Genomic DNA, 23631 nt, shown 5'->3' with positions numbered 1-23631 from the left:
ATTTACAAGCGCAGTGACCCAGCTGACTTGGCTTTGCCGCCGCCCCCCCCCCCCCCCCCCCAGCTGCTCGGCGGAGTCAGGCCAGTGCGGGTGCCGCCCCCACGTGATCGGGCGTCAGTGCAACGAGGTGGAATCCGGGTACTACTTTACCACCTTGGATCACTACATCTACGAAGCAGAAGATGCCAACTTTGGGCCTGTAAGTAGGGGGTACTGGGCAAATGGGAAAAGCCGGGTTTGGGGGGCAGTAATGGCATTTTTACAGCTCTTGTCGGTGATGGGATGGGGACCGTGCCTTCTTGAGAGCAGTCCTATTTAAAGCTAAGTAGATCTGTAACTCACAAAGAGACTTTGGAAGGTTCACTAATGAGGCTTTTAGTGGGTTTTTTGGGGGTGTTTGTTTTCGTTCTCCCACTCCTCTACTCAGGCTCCAAAGTTACTGTTGATCTAACACGGTAAATAGGACCTTGTTTCAGCATCCGTTCCCAAAACGCAGTGGCTTCAAAGGTACATCTGCATTGTCAGCTGGAGGCTGCTGGGCGTTCTTCTCCGCCCCCCCCCCCCCCCCCCCCCCAGCAGCTGCCCTGAACTTCCTCACAGCGCAGTGGAGTCAGGACAGTGAGACTTCTCCACGGCGCGGCGTCTGGCTTCCAAGAAGCAGGAGAGAGAAACTGCCGGGTCCCTTAGAGCCGGGTCTCAGAAGGTTCAGAAGGTCCTTTTCTCACGTTCTGTTGGTCAGAAGTCTCAGGGCCAGACCAGATCTGAGGGCAGGTAATGCAGGTTCCACCTCCGTACGTATAGAGAAGGAAGGACTTGGTCTTCGGAGGTGACCAATCACGGTGGTTATCTGTGATCCTGTGAACAAACTCACACGCGGGCTTGAGTGAACTGAAATTGATCGCTCTTCGGTCTCCCTGACAACCAGAATCAGCTCCTCAGCAGTGAGCACTCGTGACTGTAGGACGTTTCTTCACTTGTACTTGGAGTTTGAAACGCATGCCAGTGAGAAAGGCACGTCCCCTACGTCCTGGACAAGCCTTGTAGAAAATCTGGGCAATAGCTCGTGATTCCTAGGCTTGCTGTTACATTTCCTTGAAATCCATTTTGAGTAAAGCCTAGCTACTGTCCCCCTTGTTCTCAGGGGGTCAGCATAGCGGAGCGGCAGTATATCCAGGACCGGATTCCTTCCTGGACCGGAGCGGGCTTCGTCCGAGTGCCCGAAGGGGCTTACTTGGAGTTTTTCATTGACAACATACCGTATTCCATGGAGTATGACATCTTGATTCGCTACGAACCACAGGTAAACCTTCCATGGACTACCGGGGGCGGTAGAAGTATCTTCTAACAATGGATACAGTTTTTGTGAAATTTGGAGGTTGCATTAGAATAGGGGAGCCTCTCTGACTTTCTATCCCCTGTGGAATCGACAATGAACATTTTTCTTGAATTTAGTTTTGCAAGACTTTAGTGATCCCTCATGAGGCTCTTGGCCTTGCTGAGGCCTGAGGTGGTGGTAGGCTTGACCTCACAGCCTGCACGGCCCAGGCTCGGACGCACACCCCACCTTTAATACAAGGCCGAAGGTGGAAAGGGCAAGGGCAGACGTACAGACTGTCCTGCATCTTACACCAGCCCAGCTGCACCAGCCAAAATGTCCCATAAAGAGTGAGTTCTAGGCCTTACAACAGAGATGGAATTTTGACACGAAGGGAAGTGAGGAACGGTGTGAGCAGAGGGAGAGTGTTTTGAGAGAGCTTCCTCGTAGCTAGATAAGGGCATCGTTGGAGATGCTGTTGGCAAGAATGCTGGGATCAGCCCATGAGCCTGGACGTTGTATTTCAGGGTTTTGGGCAGGGGATGGTCCTGATTGGAGCTGTGTGGCCCGATAGCCAGAGAGGGCACTGGGAGAGGCAAGGAGAGCAGGGAGGCTATTCCGTGTCTAGGTGCGATGAGATTAGGGCTGGAGTTGGGGCCAGAGCAGAGAGAATGGGAAAGAGGGAAGGGAAATGCAAGTGAGTGTTTTTTTCATTTAAACTTGGCAAATGACCGATTGGGAGAGGTCTCTGTAAACAGGCAGCAGTGGGCCAGTACGGATGCTGCTTTGATGGTTTGTTTCTTACCGTAGCTCCCTGACCGCTGGGAAAAAGCTGTCATCACAGTGCAGCGACCTGGAAAGATCCCAACCAGCAGCCGATGTGGTAACACTATTCCCGATGATGACAACCAGGTGGTGTCCTTATCGCCTGGCTCGAGGTCAGTGTGACACTGGTTTGCTGCTCATAGAACGGATAGGCAGATTATTATATTTTTTCTGGTACCTTGCCTCGCAAGTCGTCCAGTTACCATTTCAGAGCCGGAGCCAATCATAGACCATTGCCTTTCTTCCTTCGCCGTGATTTATGTAGAGCTTGGATGGATGGAAGGATGGATGGATGGATGGATGGATGGAAGGACTGACTGGATATGTCACGCTGACTTTGTGTTGGTATTTTCCCCTCTCATCTGGGGGCAGGTATGTCGTCCTTCCACGCCCCGTGTGCTTTGAGAAGGGTGTGAACTACACAGTGAGGCTGGAGCTGCCCCAGTACACGTCCTCCGATAGCGACGTGGAGAGTCCCTACACGCTCATCGATTCTGTAAGTGGAAGGTCATTTCCAGAGTGAAGGTTACGGGAGAAAAGCTGGGCGGAGAGTGTCCCTCTGCTTCCCCAGAGGGTTTTATGGAGGGGGTAGCGTGGAGAGGTTAGGCACAATCATTTTCTCTTGCTTCCAAAGCCATTTGGCTTATGGATTTTAATAAAAACTCTACCCTGGGAAAAGGATTTACTCAAGTGGATTGTTTGTGAAAATAAAAAGCATCTTAAAAACGGCATTCCAAAAGCCATCAGACGATGTAAGGTGTATCTGAACTTTTTCTGGCAAGAATATTTAAGAATGGGAAGGTTTTCACTGTGTCGAGTGAGTCTGATTTTTCCTTTGCTGGAGTCAGAGTAGCATCTGGGGCTTTGATGTGTTGACTTGCTTTGGTAGATGACACAGACCCCACCGTAAGAGCTCTTCACTGTTCTTGATTCTTCCCAGCTTGTTCTCATGCCGTTCTGTAAATCACTGGACATCTTCACCGTGGGAGGGTCAGGGGATGGATTGGTCACCAACAGCGCCTGGGAAACCTTTCAGAGATACAGATGTCTGGAGAACAGCAGGAGCGTTGTGAAAACACCAATGACCGACGTATGCAGAAACATAATCTTCAGTATTTCTGCCTTGTTACACCAGACAGGCCTGGGTAGGTATCCCGGCCCTTCTTGCTTGGGGCCAAGCGTGCGTGGCTTCACGAGCGACATGGGACATGGGAAGGCATGCCCTATAAGTTCGGTGTGAGGCAGGCAGTGACCACAGTTTGTCTTTTTTGTTTTTAAGGAGTATTTTAGTGATAGAGCACCATTAAAAATGCAATCCCATAGGGGAAGGGGAGGAAAAATAAGATGGAACCAGAGAGGGAGACGAACCAGAAGAGACTCTTCACTGTAGGAAACAAACTGAGGGCTGCTGGAGGGGTGGGGGGGGGGGGGGATGGGGCAACTGGGTGATGGGCATGAAGGAGGGCACTTGTGATGAGCACTGGGTGTTACATGCAACTGACGAATCACTAAATTCTACCTCTGAAACTAATAATACAGTATTATGTTAACTAACTTGAATTTAAATTAAAAAAAAACGCAATCACGACTGGGACTGGGGCAAAGCCGTAAGGATGCAGCATTTCTGTAGGCAGGTGGGGAGTTGGGATGGAATCAGGGAGCATCCTATACAATCGAAATGTGCTTTTCTCCTTGAAAGGTCAGACCACTTCCAAAGGTCACTGGGCTTTAGTCTAAAGTCTGTGCTAGTTGAGCTTTGAAGGCAAGGGTAGAAAACCTTAATGACCCCCCTTCGGAGAAAACTGCTTTACTCTGCCAACCCCATCTCCTCTTGCTTCCCTCCCATCCATCATAGGGGTGACATTGTTTTTTTTATTTTTTTTAATTTCAGTTAATTAATATATAATGTATTATTAGTTTCAGGGGTACAGGTCTGTGGTTCATCAGTGCTCATTACATCACACGCCCTCCTTAATGTCCATCACCCGGTTACCCCATCCCCCCACTCCCCTCTCCTGCAGCACCCCTCAGTTTGTTTCCTATGGTTAAGAGTCTCTTATGATTTATCTCCCTCTCTGGTTTTGTCTTATTTTTTTCCTCTCTTTCTCTAGGATCCTGTTTTGTTTCTTAAATTCCACATATCAGTGAGATCATATGATAATTGTCTTTCTTTGATTGACTTATTTCGCTTAGCATAATATCCCCTAGTTCTATCCACATCATTGCAAATGGCAATATTTCATTTTTTTGATGGCTGTGTAATATTTCATTGCGTATATACACCACATCGTCTTTATCCATTCATCTGTCGATGGACATCTGGGCTCTTTCCGTAGTTTGGCTATTGTGGACGTTGCTGCTGTAAACATTGGGGTGCACGTGCCCCTTCGAATCACTACATTTGTATTTTGGGAGTAAATACCCAGGAGTGCAATTGCTGGTTGTAGGGTAGCTCCATTTTCTAATTTTTGAGGAGCCTCCATACTGTTTCCCAGAGTGGCTGTACCAGTTTGCATTCCCACCAACAGTGTAGGAGGGCTCCCCTTTCTCTGCATCCTCGCCAACATCTGTCGTTTCCAGACTTGTTAATTTTAGCCCTTCTGACTGGTGTGAGGTGGTATCTCATTGTGGTTCTGATTTGTATTTCCCTGATGCCGAGTGATGTGGAGCAGTTTTTCATGTGTCTGTTGGACATTTGGATGTCGTCTTTGCAGAAGTGTCTGTTCATGTCTTCTGCGCATTTCTTGATGGGATTATTCTTTGGGTGTTGAGTTTGATAAGTTCTTTATAGATTTTGGGATACTAGCCCTTTGATATGTCATTTGCAAATATCTTCTCCCATTCTGTCGGTTGTCTTCTGGTTTTGTCATCTGTTTCCTTTGCCATGCAAAAGCTTTTTATCTCGACGAAGTCTCAAAACTTCATTTGTGCCTTTGTTTCCCTTGCCTTTGGAGATGTGTCTAGCAGCCAAGGTCACAGAGGTTGCCGTCTGTGTTCTCCTCTAGGATCTGTCTCACTTGCATCCATTTTGAGTCTATTTTTGTGTGTGGTGTAAGGAAATGGTCCAGTTTCGTTCTTCTGCATGCGGCTGTCCAGTTTTCCCAACACCATTTCTTGAAGAGACTGTCCTTTTTTCCATTGGATATTCTTTCCTGCCTTGTTAAAGATTAGTTGACCATAGAGTTAAGGGTCCATTTTTGGGCTCTCTGTTCTGTTCCATAGATCTGTGCGTCTGTTTTTGTGTCAGGACCATCCTGTCTTGATGATTACAGCTTTGTCATAGAGCTTGAAGTCCTGAATTATGATGCCACCAGTTCTGGTTTTCTTTTTCAACCTTCCTTTGGCTATATGGGGTCTTTTCTGGTTCCATACGAATTTTAGGATTGTTTGTTCCAGCTCTGTGAAAAATGTCAATGGTATTTTGATAGGGATTGCATTGAATGTGTCGATTGCTCTGGCAGCATAGACATTATAACAATACTTGTTCTTCTAATCCATGAGCATGGAACATTTTTTCCATTTCTTTGTGGGGATGACGTTTGAAATGGGAATTCTGAATGAGCCAAGGTAGTAAAGAGGAAGGATCAGAGCGACCCGGAGGAAAGGGGTGGTCCGGTTCAGAGCCCGTGTGACTTGCTGTGTTCCTTTCTCTCCTGGGATTGTCTGCTCCGCGTCACCGGGTTCTGACCTTTCTCTCTCCCTGCAGCTTGTGAATGCGACCCCCAGGGCTCACTAAGTTCCGTCTGCGACCCCAACGGAGGCCAGTGCCAGTGCCGGCCGAACGTGGTTGGAAGAACCTGCGACAGATGTGCCCCTGGCACCTTCGGCTTTGGCCCCAGCGGATGCAGACGTAGGTTAATCAGAACCGTACCCTGTTCATTGAGATGAATCTGAGACATAGCGGTGTGGGTTCCCTGCCTCCGGAAGGCGGGGCATTGCTCTGCAAACCGATCACTGAGCCCTGAGCCTTCTGAACCGGGTGCCGGGGTGCTTCTCTTTGGGGGCGTGTTTGCATTGAAGGAGTTTCTTAAGGCAGTCCCACCGTTGCCTCTTTCTTCAGCTTGTGAGTGCCACCTGCAAGGATCCGTCAATGCCTTCTGCCACCCCGTCACCGGCCAGTGCCAGTGTTTCCAGGGCGTGTACGCTCGGCAGTGTGACCGGTGCTTACCCGGGTACTGGGGCTTCCCAAGCTGCCAGCCCTGCCAGTGTAACGGCCACGCCGAGGACTGCGACTCAGGGACGGGGGCGTGCCTGGGCTGCCAGGACTACACCACGGGGCACAACTGTGAAAGGTACGTGCTCACGGCCTCTCGAAAGTTATGAGGAGGAGATGGTTTTGGGCTGAGTGGACAGCGTCTTAGACAAGCACGAGGCACAATCTCGACCGGATTCCAGAAGGCTCGTTCATTTCTGACCACCTCCGTATTTCCTAGGGACTCGTTCCTTTATCCAATGCGCCTGTAGTGGATGCCTTCTGTGTGCTGGGTGCCGTGTTGGTGCTGGGGTACGGCAGAGAACACACATGAGCTGCCCCCCTTGGAGCGCTTTTTTTTTTTTTTTTTAAGATTTTTATTTATTTATTTGACAGAATGACAGCAGGCGAGAGAGGGAACACAAGCAGGGGGAGTGGGAGGGGAAGAAGCAGGCTCCCAACAGGGAGCCTGATGTGGGGCTCGATGCCAGGACCCTGGGATCACACCCTGAGCTGAAGGCAGATGCGTAACGACTGAGCCACCCAGCTCATCCTGAAGGTCAGCCTAGATCTGGACGGAAATCCTCGGTCTCAGCGGATTCTCGCCCAGGACGAGCCTTCTGAAATGTGAACGGCTCCTCTGGGTCAAAGCAGAAACCAGATCCAAATAGAATTAGGCATTTCAGACAGCTTTGGGTTTTGAAACACTTCCATGCAGTTCCAGCTTCCAGGAGGCCACATAAAATGTGCAAAAGTAGACCTGTTTTCCAGTTAGCAAATTAATTGAATAATTATTAAGGATGTAAAGCACACTGCACTGGATACAGCAAAAGAGGACCTAGAATGTGCCCCTAATAACATTACGGCCAAGCTCAGTAGATAATAACCCACACGATGAAATTACATGCTGACTTACACTGTTCATTACTGATGACAGGCAGATCTGCAACCAGAACTGCCTTTTTTTTGGAGTAACGGTCTTATCTTTCACCTCAATTAACATCCATCCACTCTATCTGGGACTTTTGTTTTTAAAATGTCAGCAAATGCCTCAGTGCAAAAAATGTTCATCAGATGAACGAGAAATTGAATATATGATTAACTTATGTTGGGAAGATATGCGTGGAAGCAAATATGGGGTTTTCGGCTCTGTGCTAGACTGCTGTTCAAGAATTTGGAGGCTCCAGGGGCGCCTGGGTGGCTCAGTCGGTTAGGCATCTGCCTTTGGCTCAGGTCATGGTCTCAGGGTCCTGGGAGCGTTGGGCTCCCAGATCAGCGGGGAGTCTGCTTCTCCCTCTTCGTCTCCCTTTGTGGGCTTTCTCTCTCTCTCTCTCTCTTTCTCAAGTAAATAAATAAATCTTAAAAGAAAATTTGGCAGTTCCAGTAACTATTGAATAAAAGTTATTCCTTCCAACTACAAAATTGCCTTGTAAGAAAGTAATAAGGAAATAGTTATACAAGACTTGAAGAAATTAATAATGTCATCTCTTGTTTTCTGCATTAAGATTTTCATTATTGTTCTTTGGGAGACAGAATAAGCTCGAAAGAGACAGACAGATGAGAAAATCAGATTAAAAAGAACAAGAGGGTGAGAGGGGGAACATAGGTGGTCGTGGATCAGGCAGGTATGAAATCCAGCACGGGGCTGTGGGGAGGCGGGGGGCAATGTGGTGGGACCAGCATCCCGTGAGAAGAACTGGCTCGATATTTGTGACTGTGTTTGGATTTTATTTGTAAAGCATTTTGTTTCTTGTAGGAAAATGTGAAGGGGTGTGGGAGGGACAAAAATGTTTAGCCCTACATTTGGATGACAAAGCTTTCTTAAAGTCTCTGGGATTCTGTGAGCCAACTTCTCATCCTTCCCTTCTTCGTTCCAAGACGAGCAGAGTTTCAGTCCTGTGAATTTAAACAGCAGCTCTAGGCTCGGCTCATTCCCAAGGGGGGAAGTGGAGGGAGAGGCAGGAAATGAACACTCAGTTTCTATCATGAGGTATTTGGATTTATTTCACCTAGAAAAGCCGCCTAGAAAACTTTCTCAGAACCCGTTGAACAAAACTGCTTCATCTCCACTGACTTTCCGGCACAGAATTGGAGAACACGTGCTTGTATCCTGTGTCTAATTAAATAGAAGGTTAATTTCCTCCGAACAGCTTTCCCTTCTATTTCTTCATTTCCCTTCCCCCGCCTCATTTAAAAAAATATTACCTCTGCTTCAAAAGAAAAAAAGCAAAAATGACCCAAAAAACACACAAAAACAAAACAACAGAAACCATGAAAAGCAAAATGAACTGGAAGTCCTCAGACCTCAGGTTCAGTTCTGCGTCTGGCCTGTTCCGTAGCCCTGGGTGAGTTAGCTCACCTCTGAGTGTCCAGCCGTCTGCTGATGGAAGAACTAGGTTGGATTAGAGGATCTCCAAAGTCTCGTCCCCCTTTTATGTTACAGGAAGTAAAATAACCGAAGCAATCCCTCATGTTGAAAAGCAGCATCACAGAGTAAAAGAATTCCTTGCTACAAGTCAGGAGGCTGCATTCAAATCCTGCCTCATTACTAACTGGCTGTGTAAGCCTTGCAAGTCAGGAACCCACCGTGGATCCCTGATCTGTAAGGAGAGGAGGTGGGAGTGGATATATGACATTTGTCATGCCCGTCCTAGTTTGAAACCACCTGACAGACACAGGAGTCCTGCAGCTGGAAAGGGTCCTTATCAGCTGGATTACTGGTAAAGGCTGGAATGCACAACGGGCCACCTGTGGGCTCGCTAACTCCTCACCCCTCCCGGGCACAGGCAGACAGACAGACAACCACACGCTGGCTTCCCACACCCCCCGCCACACCCACCTCCTTCCCTGGATTCTTTAATGCAAGACAGAACGCTCAGGGCAGGCAGCTGATAGGACAGCAGGGTGCACGTGAGCTGTACCTCTTCTGGGGAGGAGTGAGTGGGTCCCCATGCGGCGCCCTGGCCCGTGTGATCCCCAGACGAGCGGCATCAGCATCACACGGGACCGAGTAAGTCGGGGATGAAGGGATGAGCCTGGCAACCTGTTTTAACAAGCCCTCCAAGGGTCTCTGATTGGAGCTAACATGGGAGAACCGCTGCCCCAGTGGAAAACCTTCCAAGGGGGAATCTTGAGGAATGGGGACTGAATGTTCCCAAGCAGAGAACATGGTTTCTAAGATTCTTTCTTGTGACGGGTTTCTTACCATGGTGGTTTATGGCTCTCTCTCCGGGGACTGGTGCAGGTGCCTGGCCGGTTACTATGGCGATCCCATCATCGGGTCAGGAGATCACTGCCGCCCTTGTCCTTGCCCAGACGGTCCCGACAGCGGCCGCCAGTTCGCCAGTAGCTGCTATCAGGACCCCGTGACTTTACAGCTGGCTTGTGTCTGTCACCCGGGATACATTGGTAAGTAAGGTCCAGACTTCGGAGGAAAGGACGTGTCTTTCTGAGTTGTTCACGAAGGAAAAAGATCAAGAGTGAGAAAGTGTGGTGTCCTGTTCACAAGCCTTAATTAAAACTGACGGGAACGTGACATACCAAAGATGCTCTTTTCCCGGTTTGGCATGTGGCGTTGAGTAAGTTCTTGGGTCTCCGCAACGACACTCTAAGACCGAGCCGGAGAGCAAGGGCATTTGAACCATGAGTAAATCCCCTCACCTGCTCCTGGCGGAAGAGGCGCCACGTGGTGAAGTGGCCGCGTCACGGGCAGAGGGAAGACCGGAACCTCATGCCCAGACAGCTGAATTGGCCAAACTCGATACGTTCTCTGTTGTCGGTTATACTCCCGTGACCCGTCCACACTCCAGGAGCGCCCTTACTTGTCAACACCCTTTAACTCCCCCCTTGATGCCACGGTTTCAGATATCCGTGGCGCTCACCGCGGTTCAGAGATCCTGGCACTGATTGCAAGCTCTCTTTCCCTGCTAGTGACGCGGTCACCCCGGCTCGGCCAGGGGCCCAGCACCGCCCGGGCCGGTGCTAATGTCGGGGGGCCCGGACGTGTCGGGCTGCGAGCTGAACGGGTTGTGCTTGGTCCCTAGGCTCCAGGTGTGACGACTGCGCCCCCGGCTTCTTTGGCAATCCCTCGGATGTGGGGGGCTCCTGTCAGCCTTGCCGCTGTCACCACAACATCGACACGACAGACCCGGAAGCCTGCGACAAGGAGACGGGGCGGTGCCTCAGGTGCCTCTACCACACGGAGGGGGAGCACTGCCAGCTGTGCCGGGCCGGGTACTACGGGGACGCCCTGCGGCAGGACTGTCGAAGTAAGCCGCGGCTTCCCGTTGCCCGCGTTTCGAGCGATTTCCACCGCCTTCTCCTCTATCGGGGGGATGTTGTTCTTCGGGGGTCTGCTTTATCTGGGCAAACACCTGTCACGTGTACTCTTTGACAAAAGAAAGATGAGATTGACCCCCCCACACTTTTTTTTGGTTACATCCTTACTTTCTGGCAGGACTGTAGTCTCGAGATGTGGTTCGGGGCCTGAGGGAGGCAACCGGAAGGGAAGCTGTGTAGCCGTGTCAGAGTGATCAGTGCCACCCAACAGAGTATGGACTGTAGGTCCTGTCCGTGCACTTGCCGCCGGGCCGGGACGTAGAGTCCAAGTACCCGCTCCGGTCGGCGCCTGTCCTCCTGCCGTTGGTGGATAGAGCCTTCCCGCCCGAGGGGAGGAAGGAAGGAACGTCTCTCCAGTGTCTCTCTCAGCACTCCTACTTTCTGTCCTACCGAGAGATCAGCCGGAGCTCCTCCTGCACCCCCTGCACCCCCTGCACCCCCAGGCCCCGCTGTTTATACAGCACGTGTGGAATGTGGAGGACCAGCCGGACTGGATTCCCTCACCCGCTCACAGGGCCTCTACCTGCCCGGTCTGATATATTCGTGACTGCTGCTCCCTGCCGAGTGTTGGAAGTCATGATGTCTCAAGTCCCACAGCATCTAATTTTTGTTGTTGTTGTTATTTCCAGTTAAATCCTCGATTTTAACATGATTTGCCGGCAGCTGATTAACTCTGAGTATGTCAGAAATGCTGGTCGGCAAAATGTGTCCTGGTGCCCACCAGCCTGGGAAATGTCAGAACTGTCTATGTCGTAAGAATTTCTGAAAAACAGCAGTTTTAGTGGGGGTGTTTTTTTTTGTTTGTTTTGTTGTTTTTTTGTGTGTTTTGGGGTTTTTTTTTAATCACCTCCATTCCTTTCCCTCTTTTTTTAAGATTTTATTTATTTATTTGACAGAAAGAGGGAGAGCACAAGCAGGGGAGCAGCAGAGGGAGAGGGAGAAGCAGGCTCCCCGCCGAGCAGGGACTGTGACACGGGGCTCAATCCCAAGACCCCGCGATCATGACCTGAGCCGAAGGCAGATACTTAACCAACTGAGCCACCCAGGCGCCCCCATTCCTTTTCCTCTTGTTTGTGTTTCCAGGCCAAAACCTGGGGGGGGATGATCTAAGCCATTAGAACGAAGCTAACTTTTGTATCGTCTGTGTATTTCACGGATTTTGTGAACTTGTTGAGTGTAAGTAATTCGGATCGCACCGTTCCTTTTCAGAGTGTGTCTGCAATTACCTGGGCACGGTGCCAGAGCACTGCAACGGCTCCGACTGCCAGTGCGACAAAACCACGGGCCAGTGCTCGTGTCTTCCCAACGTGGTCGGGCAGAACTGTGACCGCTGCGCGCCCGACACCTGGCAGCTGGCCAGCGGGACCGGCTGTGACCCGTGCAGCTGCGATCCTGCTCATTCCTTCGGGCCGTCCTGCAACGAGGTGAGGCACTGCGGCTGGGGGCGAGGCCATCGCGCATAAGGAGAGGACGCCCCTTTAGGAGTCCAGGGGGTGGCTAGCCCATTCGGTGGCTTTGCCCCGCTTAGGAAAGGGCCCCCCCACCTCCTTGTGGTCAGAGCCTTGCTGTCAGGGTGCGCAGCTCAGCAAACAGCACAGACTGGCGACCGTTTCTCCCGTTGGGGGCTCATCCGGGCTGCCCCCACTGTTGTGGGTCCCCCCCACCCCATCAGGATGGACAGGCTGTCACTACCTGGCTGCCGAACCAGACTCTGCTTAGCGATACAGCTTGAAATGAGGCACGGGGCCACAACGGGCACTGTAAGCCGTACTGTTGTTCCCTGACACACCCTGAGCGACCTGCTCCCCACAGCAGGTGGGTCGCAGGTGGCCTAGGCTCACTAGCAGCGTGTAAAGAAACCCGTAAATAAAGCGTAATGTGCTCTGGGCCTTTCCAACCCTCGTTGCCACAGAACAGTCAGGAGAGGCCGGCAGGCCCCTGGGCACCCAGGGGGGGATGCCAGAGTCGGGGAAGGGGGCAGACGGCTGCATCCCACCTGTCCTAGCCAGCCCCTGGGACTGCAAACGCGGACTGCCCTGCGCCCGCCGGCCCGCCTGACGCGCTGTGTTTTCGGCCGCAGTTCACGGGGCAGTGTCAGTGCATGCCCGGTTTCGGGGGCCGCACCTGCAGCGAGTGCCAGGAGCTCTTCTGGGGAGACCCCAACGTGGAGTGCCGAGGTGAGGCCGCGGGTGTTCTCGGGGGGCGCTGATCGCACCGGGGGCAATAGACGTGTGCTGCCGCTTTTCGTAAACTCAAGGACGGTACCGGGGAATTGATTTGTAGGTTTCGTGACGGAAGCAATTCGTGCTCATTAAACGGTCTAACAAATCCCACCCCATGGAAGGGCAGGTAGTAAAGGGGGAGCTGCTGACTTCCAGCTCCATCCCTGGGGGGGATCTGTGCCTCTGCACCAAGGCGTGTACTACCGTGAGGACTCACAGAAGGGCTTTTTTACACGCTTTTAACCAACACGGGCTCATCTTCACGACCTAGTTCTGCGAACTGATCCTTTTCCGCCCCTGCGAATGGTATCTTGTGGCCGCTTCCTTGTCAGCACACGGGGGTTAAACGGTGGTTCTGGTCGCTCGTTTGGTTCCAGTGTGTCCGTAGATTCTGCTGACAGTTCAGGCCCTCGGCGCATTAGCGTGCTGTCCCCACCGATGGCAACCGAAGGGCCATATCCGAGCATCGCGCTGCCCAGCAAAGGAGTGGGTGACCGGAGCTCCAAGTCTGTTAAGTGTGAACAAAAGCCAGATTTCCACTCAGGCTTATGATGAAACAGGAGTATGAGGGGAAAACTTGACGTCGTCTTCAGAACAAAAACTTGTTAAAATCATGTGAATCATAAGGATTGCTTAATTTTTACGCTGTTGCAATTTTGGTTTTGACCTGCCAGATAACTTTTTCAAATCTTAAAGCAAAAGCATTTGTGGGAAGGATTGATAGACTGCTTCCGTTCCGGTTTCCTAGTCTTTGTTTCCTGCTTGGCTTTTCTTCCCTACGTTTCAAGCTTATAAGTACGGATAACCATCTTTGTAGTTTTTAAACTGTTCTTCGATATCGTTTCCTTGTGGCACATCTGAAACTCTAGGTCCCTGTCGGACTCTAAATAAAAAGTGACCTTTTTCTTGTTTGGATACAGCTGTGGCAAGAGATAATACAGATCTTCAAGTTAGTGGCTCACTGAGTATCTCCCATCAAAGATGAGAAACAGCGATACCGTGTATTCCTTTAAGTCCACCCGTCTGTTCCTTAACAGTGGGGAAACCTCAGTGGACAAGACCCGAATACACAGCACAGGATCTCTTGTTTCAGTGGAGGCTTAGCCAGAAGGGTCTGTACCCACATCTCAGGTTCAGGTTTGTTCCACAGAAGTGATGACTGCAGTGTGTGTGGGTGCTTCTCCCTTCATCGGTCATCAGTCCAGGTGTTGGTTCTTCACGGGATCTGATTTTCTCATTTCCACAAGATCTGTGACATTCAGTGGGACGCCTGCTCCAGATTGGCTCCCACTAGTCACATCCTGTTGAAAACAGGGTTTCTCCAGGGTCTAATCACTCTTCTCGCAGATCCCGCCATCTTATAATGCCCCAAGGGCTTGCCTTGCTTCAGATAAAGGTTCTATCATCCTTTACAGCCCGGTTCCACCAGCATGTGTCATTGGCAAAATAGCTTTGGCCTCCAAGACTTGCTGACCTTTTGCCCCATCTCAGCTTTGTGTGCATGAAAAGCCTGTTCGCCGGAGTTAGTCAATCAGAGACTTGTTCATTGAATGCTCAGAACTTTACCCCTCCCCTTTCATCTTCCAGCTTTCAGCTGTGAGTCTGTCAGAGCAACTGTGGCTTATAGGAACAGTATCAACTTGTTCTGCTGAAAAGTTAGGTCATGTTTTAGAAACTGCAAAGAGGGAAATCCATGGCATCCATGTCTACCAAATACTTTGTTGTATCCAGAAGAAAGGTCATCTTGTTATGTAAGAAACTGTTGGGACCCAAATGTTTTTGACAACCTGGTGGACTGGAGAAAGTTCCTAACCTGCAAAGTTTCCAGAGAGAGAGAGAGAGAGTTGGGACTTAACCATGGGGAGGTCACTGCCGCCACTGGGCCTTGGTGTGAACGGGATGACAGCGGGACCGGACTAGTATGACTGGATGAGACGGGCCAAAATGAAGCAGCACATGGAGATCAGGGCTCTGGATGGGCTGGAATGTGGTCACAAATGGAAATGGGGGGACAGGGTCCGACAATGAGCAGGGACGAGAATAGGTGTTATCCGAAATGAGATGCAACCCTGAGGAGAGAATGGGACTACTTTTCTCAAAATAGGTAATCAATTGCCAAGTGGTCTTCAGCGTCAAATCTTCCAGGGCACAGATTGAGACTTTCTGGTGCCGCATCGTAAACAGCATGCTTCTAGGAGGACTTAAGGTCATAGTGAAGTTTTCTCCTTATGGAAAAAAATGTAGTTGTGTGAGAGACAAATGAGTGGAGCCTCAAACTTATAACTTGTTGAATGTTCCTATTGTCCAGGCGGGTTGGGGCTCTTGGCCAGTCATCCAAGTCTGAACAAGCCCACCACTGTGCCGGGGGTGGAGAGAATCCCATCCACCCACCAGCGAACGTGCTGGAGAAAACCTCAGCTCCGAGCTCTGCATTGTGCCCCTCAGGAGTCAAAGGGTCACATGGGGAATCTTTCTGTTGATTCATAGATAGCAAAGGGAGGGCCTCCGGCTGTTGGAAAAGGCCAGTGTCTCTTAAACCAGCGCAAATGGGAAATGTGGGGCATAGGTGAGAAGCCTTTCGTGCTTGTTTCTCATTTCAGATTGTTTCTAATAGAAAAATGAAGTGCGTTCCTTTGCTTAGACATGAATTTTTAGGACGTTTGTGTTCTTTTCTCAGGCCGGGTTTAACAACCACCCGCCTTAGTCTTTATTTGCAGCGTGACTTGGGAAATCAGCTTTAATTTCTCCAGAGGGCCACAGCTACTCTGTTAGTAGAGGGAAGGCTTATCTCGTATGATCCTAATCACAGCATGTGTGTCCCCTGCAGGGCGGGCCAGGCCACGGGCAGGCAAACTACAGCCACTGGGGCAGATCCAGCCCACCGCCTGTCCCCGTGCGTTTGTGTCTCATCTGTGGCTGCCTTCACACTACGCCGCCAGAGTTGGGTGGTCGTGACCGAGACCTGTGGCCTGCAAAACCTAACTATTTCCTATCCAGGCCCTTATAGACAAAGCTTGATGAGCCAGGTGGCTCATTTCTGCAAGTGAAATCACTACTTCCCACCTTTCGTCCCCAAACCTTTTTAGCAAGGCCAAAAAAATTGGTGGGGCTGAGGAGGTAGAGAATTTAAAGCAAAATCATTAAAGATTTTATTTATTTGAGAGAGAGGGAGCACGAGCAGGGGGAGGTACAGAGGGTGAAGCAGGCTCCCCTCTGAGTGGGGAGCCTGATGCAGGACTCGATCCCAGGACCCTGGATCATGACCTGAGCCAAAGGCAGATGCTTAACCAGCTGAGCCACCCAGGCGCCCCAGATGACAGGTTTTTAGAGAGGAATTCTTGTCCTGGCTAGAGGACAACAAGGACAATATGCAGCAGCAAGGCTGTGGGGGGCGGGGCGCCCCCAGGAAACCACATCCTGGGGACCCACTGGGGGGAGATTCGGTTTCACCAGACTGTGAAAGCCTTGACTGCCAGGCCATGGAGGATGGACTTTCCTCAGTTGCTGGAGGGGCCTGGAGTTGGAGAGGGATGGATGTAAAGGAAGGAGGAAGTTAAACCTACTGAATAAGAGGCACACAGGCTAACGTTTCCTCTTCTGGGGTTGACTTGCTAGTGTTTTTTTTTTTTTTTAAGATTTTATTTATTTATTCGACAGAGATAGAGACAGCCAGCGAGAGAGGGAACACAAGCAGGGGGAGTGGGAGAGGAAGAAGCAGGCTCCCAGCAGAGGAGCCCGATGTGGGGCTCGATCCCATAACGCCAGGATCATGCCCCGAGCCGAAGGCAGATGCCCAACGACTGAGCCACCCAGGCGCCCCGACTTGCTAGTGTTTTTTTCTAGGCCTCAATATCTGTAAACTGGGTGCATTCTTCATGTACCTAGCTCTTAGAGATCACCTTTTTAAATGATGAGAAAATTTAGTAGAAACAAAGGAAACTGACCACATAACTGAGAATGTATTTATAGATGAAAGTGGAATTCTTAATGGCTCGTTCCAATGATTACGGGCTCATTTTTCAAACGCTAGCCTTCATCTTCCTGACTTGTTCATCTTAAAGATCAGGCCACAACTTTTGCTAAATACTTTCTTTTTTCCAAGAGAAAGTTTTCCATCCTCTGCCAGAGAATCCATTTCTTAAAGCAGGACTGAGCTGCTGGTCCACTTAGACCCCTAGCCCTTCCTTTGAAGAGAGAACAACCATCGGCCTTGTCAGAGACCGTGGGCATAGTTTGTGTCTGAGTTTTAGATCCCAGCGAATGTGAGTTAGGATTGGAGGGTCTCCTTCGTAATTCCAGTGACCGTGAAGTTTTCAGTTGTCAGGTGAAAACCAACCTTTCTGCTTCAGTGGGAAGTACTGTTGGGGGGGGGGGGGATCCTTGTATGAGGTGGTGCACGTGGGCCTTCCCGTGCTCGCCTCCCAGGTGTCCCCAGGAGAGGAGCAGTTCTGAAAGCGCAGCAGAGACGGAAGCGCATGTCCACGGGAGCTTAGCGGTCTCCCCAGTGCAGTTTGAAAGCCTGATACAGTGTAGTCCTTTGGTGACCTTCCAGAGAAAGTTCGGGCTGGAAGTGTTCAGTGACAAAAGTGCAGTCCGGCTATCTGTGAAATGTGACTCTTTATTTTTCAGTTAGAGGAAAGGGATGTTGGTCAGTTTAGCTAACGTGGTCCTGGTTTTTGGACAGAGCCGGAGTCCTGCCTGCCCTTGTGCGGCCTGGACTGCAGCCCTATCCCCAGAGAAGGACAAAGCCTTCACGGGAGTGCACCTGCCTTTTAAATCCTACAGTTTGGGGCCCATGTTCGCCCCCCTCGAAGATGCCTATGGCAAAAATGAGAGCAAGAAAATGAAAAATTATTAGAGAAATTAAAAAATATATGCACCCATCCCTTGACCCAAGTATGAATTCAGTAAGAACCTCTTTAGGGCTGAATTAACGTGTGCCTTTGCATTATCCATGGGGAAAATTTTTTCTAAACTAAAAGCACGTGCACCATCTGCCTCCGTTGTCCCAAGCCTCAGAGAGAGGGTAAAGTAGGCACAGGTCTCCTGGGCCACTTAGGCCCGCATGGCTCCGCTCACTGGGACCAGCGGGGGTCGAAGCATTTCTTTACAAATGGCGTCACGCATTCCTCTTCTTACAAAGGTCATTAGGGTTGTGCACCAGCCGGCGTTGGTCAGCTTCCAAAGTCCTGCCTCTGCTCCGGCTCCACCCTTTGAAGGATGAATACACACACGTTCTCTCACCTCTACCTGCCTGCCCCCTCCTTCCCTCTCCCGTTCTCACTGTCCTCTCCCCTACTTTCCCCCCCTACAAGCATGCATTAACATACAAGAGGAAGGCTAGGACAGGTGTGTCCGCAGCACCTGGCAACCATTAGAAATACAAACTCTCAGGTCCCACCCCAGACCTAGGGATTCGAATCTGGGGGAGAGGATCGGGGGGGAGCAGCCTGTGTTTCATGAACCCTCCAGGTGATTCTCCTGTACGCCCAAGTTTGACAGGCTCTAGGACCTGGATGGCCCGTGTAAATTCTGGCTGTCTGAAAGATGTCTGAATTTACCAAACGTTTGGTAAAATGTTCAAATCGTCTAAATTTAAACAATGTTAATTCTTCATTATCAAATTTCTTCCTGTTCTTCTGATCCTCAGAAACTGATGAAGGCAGTGGTATTTCTCGGGGGGGGGGTCTCCCACTCTTCCACTAGGAAAAGATTCTGTGGTCAGATGAGTTTGGGATACAGCTGGGTAAAAACGACCTGAAACGAGGTTTCTCCTGCAGAACTCCTGAGCCTTCAGTGTGCTGAGGTTTGTTTGAGGTTGGTTTGTATGGATTTCCTGAACTTACTGATCATGGAACCCTTCTCTCCGGGAACATCTCCTAGAAATAAGGGTGCAGGGAACACCCTTGACGCTACTCACAGCTCGCTCAAGCTGCTCCCTGACTCGTAAGAGTGTCCCTCCAAAATACAGGAAAAATAAAATGCCAGCAGTGCCTGGAAAGAAACAATATGCTTAAGGGGAAAAAAAGTTTAGTTTTGAAAACCGAAGGCACTAAGGGAATGCTATGTTTTCAACCCAAAGGTTGGATACTGGACTATTCTGTAGTTTAAATCTTTGAAAAAAATCATGATGTTATTGGCAAGTATACAAAGATAAACATGAGGCCGTGACAGCTTTTTTTTTCCCCAATGGAAATGTGGTCAAGCAACACTCTGATCAGGAAGCTACCAGACATTTGCATGACAGAAAGTGAGGATAATAAAAATGTTCACTGAGTGCTCACAGTGAGTTGGACATTCCTCTAAGCACTTTGGAATTAAGCTCTTCCATATCTTGAAAGCGAGCCTGTGGGGTCGGTATCATTATTACCCCATTTTACAGATGTGAGGTCGGTGACTCAGTTTCCTCAGTTGCATAGCTGGGGTGTGGGGAAGGCAGGATTCGCAGCCGCCGGACAGCTGGAGCCTTCTAGCCCCACTGCGGCACTCCTCAGACTTGCTCAGTGGCGTTGGCCAACAAAGGCAGTGAGAGAGAAACTAGTAATAAGAGGCAGGACGTGGCGAGGGTCCCATGAATGGGCGACCAACGCATCTCTCTGGGTTTAGAGGGTAGAGACTAGTGAGCAAATCTCAGGACCCTCTGGGAAACTGCTTCTGGAAGATGTTTCATTAGTGAGTCTTTCAGGGACCAAGAGTGGCTGTTGACCCAGGAAGATTTTCCAACACTGAGACTATGAATGTGTTGTTTTGCCACAGTCGAACTTGCGTTTTTAGGAGGAGGACTTTGTTTTATAGGGGTGTGTAAATGTCCCTTGCGTGCCTGTACCGAAAATGAAGTTAGAACCTCAGTTGGCAAAGACCGTTGAACGCTAGTTGGAGGTTACCCAGTGCTCGGTACAGAGAATGGGAGCGATGGTGTCAGATGGACTCCTGCCCTTGGAGTCCTCAGGGAAATAATATATTTGTTTTGGGGAGGTGGGTTTTTTGTATATTTTTGTATCCACCACCTTTTCCCAGAAAGGATTTAAGGCCAGAGATGTTCGTATGGGCCTTTTGTTTTTCAGACACTGTACAAATACTGTGAAATACCAAGTTAATCCCGGGGCGCCTGGGTGGCTCAGTGGGTTAAGCGTCCGACTCTTGACTTTGGCCCAGATCAGGATCTCAAGGTCATGAGATTCACCCCCGTGACTTGAGATTCTCCCTTTCCCTCTGCCCCTCCCCTCTAAAATAAATCTTTAAAAAAAAAAAGTTAGTCTCTTGAGATTTGGGGCTCTAAGGCAAGATTCAATGGCACAGGCATTGTGATAAGTAACGTGAGCCGAGGTCCATTGGCCAAGGACGCTGATTTTACCCTCTACTGGTTGGTTGTGGCTAAGGTGCCGGCCCTGTCAGACCAGTGAGAAGTGGGGGCCGATTGGCTCCCGGTCCCTTCTCTCGCTTCTGACATCCCGTGCGCCCGTGCTCTTAGCGCTGGGCCTGGCTATCACGGTGGTGGATATCCACACACCCTACCTAATTGAAAGCCTTTAAACTAGATACTTAGAATGCCTGCGACTTCTTTCTCATAGAGTGTTCTCTTTGTCACGGTCATCGCAGTTCATCAGGTAGTCACCATTCTGTCTGGTGACCAGGTCGGGCGGGGGGTGTCAGGAGTGGTCCGTGAGTGTGGTCAGGATGTCACCTGAGTTGTCTGCCCTGATAGCGTCTGTGGGGAAGACCAAAGCAAAGGGAGGCAGAGGTGGGCGGGAGCTTAAGAGGACAGACTGGACGCTGCAGCAGGCTGAACATTCTTGAATCCTGGCCTGGCCATTTCCTGGCTGTAAGACTTGGGGCAAGTCACCTGTCCTGTAGGGTTCAGTGACACGGCGCGTGTAAACCATTTCCACAATGCCAGGCATGCTACGTGTTACCTTAAAGAAATTATTACTGTTAGTAAGTGGTTAGCACGTGTCTAGGTAATGCTTGTGCTGGGGAACGACGCTGCTCCAGTCTCTCCCGAAGCCTTTGGGGAAAACAGGACTGCGGCTTCTGAATGCCGGTCTTTGTCGCGGAAGTTTGTGATCTAGTGGATTATCCAGTGCTGTTTCCCTTCCAGCCTGTGACTGTGACCCCAGGGGCATTGAGACACCGCAGTGTGACCAGTCCACTGGCCAGTGCGTCTGCGTCGAGGGGGTCGAGGGTCCACGCTGCGACAAGTGCACGCGCGGGTACTCAGGGGTCTTCCCCGACTGCGCTCCCTGCCACCAGTGCTTCGCTCTCTGGGATGTGATCATCGCCGAGTTGACCAATCGGACCCAGAAGTTCCTGGAGAAAGCCAAGGCCTTGAAGATCAGTGGTGTGATCGGGCCATACCGGGACACAGTGGACTCGGTGGAGAAAAAAGTCCACGAGATCAGAGACATCCTGGCCCAGAGCCCCGCCGCGGAGCCGCTGAAAAACATTGGGGATCTCTTTGAGGAAGCAGAGTGAGTAGTCCCTGGGCCAGGGAGCGCGCTCAGTCTCGTTTCCACCTGATGAGAGACGCCAGGCTCGGTGCCTCCATCAGAAAGCGTGGCTTGCGCTGTGCGCGAACACAGATGCCGGGTCAGTGGCTCTCCAGCAGCCTTTACTCCAGGCATTTGGGCGAGTGAACTTTGACCAAATTCCGGAGGCTGCACCGTGGAATGTGCGCGGGTTCCATTCAGCGCGCCTCTTTGCAGACGGTGCTCCGAGCTGGCAGCGTGGCAAGGACGGCGGCTTCCGAGCGCGAGGATCCGTAAACGCATTGTGGCTTGGGTAGTGGCTAGGCCAGAGAATCTGAATGACTCAGGCTGCGTCTCTCTTCCCTCCTACGGAGGGGAAGGCAGGATTTACGTTTACCTTACAGAGCAGCAGAAGGGTTGATCTAGGAGACGATAGTGTAATTGCCAAGAACACGATGAATGCAAGTCGTTGTTACTGTGTGTTGCTCCTAGCCAGGAACTCATACCCACAGCAAGACCCCTATTTCCAAGTTCTTTCTGCGGCTCTGCCGCTGGCTCGCTAGAGCAGTGCTCCATTCTCTGATTATATCAAATTCACCACAGTGGAAAATTCCCCTCATAGCCCTTCTCTGGGTAATCCTCTCTGCATAGGGTCTGTTTTGCCAGTGAAAGCAGAGAGAACTGAGCTCTGAGTGATGCTCAACTTCCCGGGGATCATTTTTCGACCATTTCTCCTGCTCCTGGAAATTCCCTTTCCACATTTTCCATGTGATGGGACCAGAATCAGCCTCTCTAGGAAGCCAGATGGACTCTTCATTTCAGCACTGTAAGCCGCAGCAAGGGAATAGCTGACGTGCGCTTAGGCACCTCGTGGGAGATCCTTCCTGGACCTTCTAGATTTCAAGTAGCTGGTCCCTTGGTTCCAAGCCGGACGTTTTGTGTCCAAGAGCATGTGGTCGACCAGAGCGTTAGGAAACATCTGATACAGGGTGATAATGCATTTAATGAGGAAGTTTAGCTCATTAAAAAGACGGTGCACAGCTCAGTCTCCTAACACAGCAATAACAAGTTCTGGAAGGCTGTGTTCGAGCACAAGCCTATTTAAGACCTGATTTTTGGCCTTGGTCTCATGCACCCAAGGGAGAACAAAACAAGCTGGGTGTCCTTTGAGAGCCTGCCAGAGGAGAGATTACATTCCTGAAATGGCACTGTTACTACCCTCGCTAGTCATCTCATCGCAGGGACAGTAATCATCTCAGGGAAACTGGTTTTATTAATCTTTATTCAACACAACATCCAAAGATGGGTGTCTTAGGCTCCAAAGTGGCATTGTTAAAAAATACAGTGTTAGATTTGATTTCTTTAAAAATCGTAGCATTGTAGGAGAGCTGAGAAGAAAGGAAAGCCTTCTGTGAATCAGCAGGTGAACAGAAGGCACTGAAAAAAGAAACTATCTTATGATTGCCTCAGGAAAAAGTGGCTGGGTTTATAAAATGTAATTTAACATGCAAATCCTTTTAAGTACTTTTTGAGTTGGGTTGTGATTTTACCTCGGCCTGACATGGCATTTTTCAAATGGTCCCCAGCCTTTCAGCCCCCCCTACATTTTCCCAGTGTTTTATACTGACTAGTATTTCCCTGAGGAGACATTGAATTAGGTGACCCAGTAAAGCCCAGAACTGAGGTCTTCTTAAATATTACTTTCGCTGTGATTACACACACACACACACACACACACACACACACACACAGTATTTATAAGTAATATACAAATAGATGCTTAAAATACAGCTTTGGAGATGTGAAATACAGAAGAAAATGCAGTTGGGTTTAGATTACAAATGAAATATTGTGAAAGCTGAATGTGTATCAAAGTCCATCCTGGTAGATACTAACTTCTTTCTTTTGAGAAATAAAAGGGTTGCTTGTTGGTAGAAGTAGGAGGGTCCTTTGATGGGACCTCACCACCGGGGAAGTATATGAAAAACTCCTGTTGGTGACTCCCGTGGTTCCTGGTGGCTGTGAGACTTCCTTTCTGCATGTCCCATCTTGAAGGTGATCCCTGAGATTCAGATAAGAGCATTTTTTTGGCAGGTGGCTGGGAGGCATGATTCTACACTGGAGTCACTTATGTCTTTTGAGTTTGTGGGACTGTATGGGCTTAACACTGTTACATTCAAAACCGGAGCTCCATGCCCTGGACCTTTGCTCAGGTGCTCAGAATCCCTTCAGGATTCTTCCACCACCACACAGCTGATGGGCACGTCTGTGTTT

The 23631-nt window shown here is 50.1% G+C and overlaps 1 protein-coding gene across 1 annotated transcript in view; it reads left to right on the top strand.

The window, feature by feature from the left end:
- Positions 1–23631, top strand: part of LAMB1 (laminin subunit beta 1) — a 66423-nt gene that overhangs the window by 30508 nt on the left and 12284 nt on the right. The window contains 12 exon segments of the mRNA XM_045793474.2: positions 64–199; positions 1142–1300; positions 2126–2253; positions 2513–2636; positions 3081–3285; positions 5847–5990; positions 6201–6432; positions 9577–9740; positions 10376–10600; positions 11880–12094; positions 12751–12847; positions 20991–21360. Coding sequence (XP_045649430.2) covers positions 64–199; positions 1142–1300; positions 2126–2253; positions 2513–2636; positions 3081–3285; positions 5847–5990; positions 6201–6432; positions 9577–9740; positions 10376–10600; positions 11880–12094; positions 12751–12847; positions 20991–21360 — 2199 coding nt within the window.

This window comes from Ursus americanus, chromosome 3 (assembly GCF_024610735.1).
Source record: "Ursus americanus isolate L20-20 chromosome 3, mUrsAme1.1.p, whole genome shotgun sequence".
Taxonomy (NCBI): Eukaryota; Metazoa; Chordata; class Mammalia; order Carnivora; family Ursidae; genus Ursus; species Ursus americanus.
Note: the sequence above shows the minus strand (reverse complement) of the source record. Positions and strands in the feature narration are given on the sequence as shown.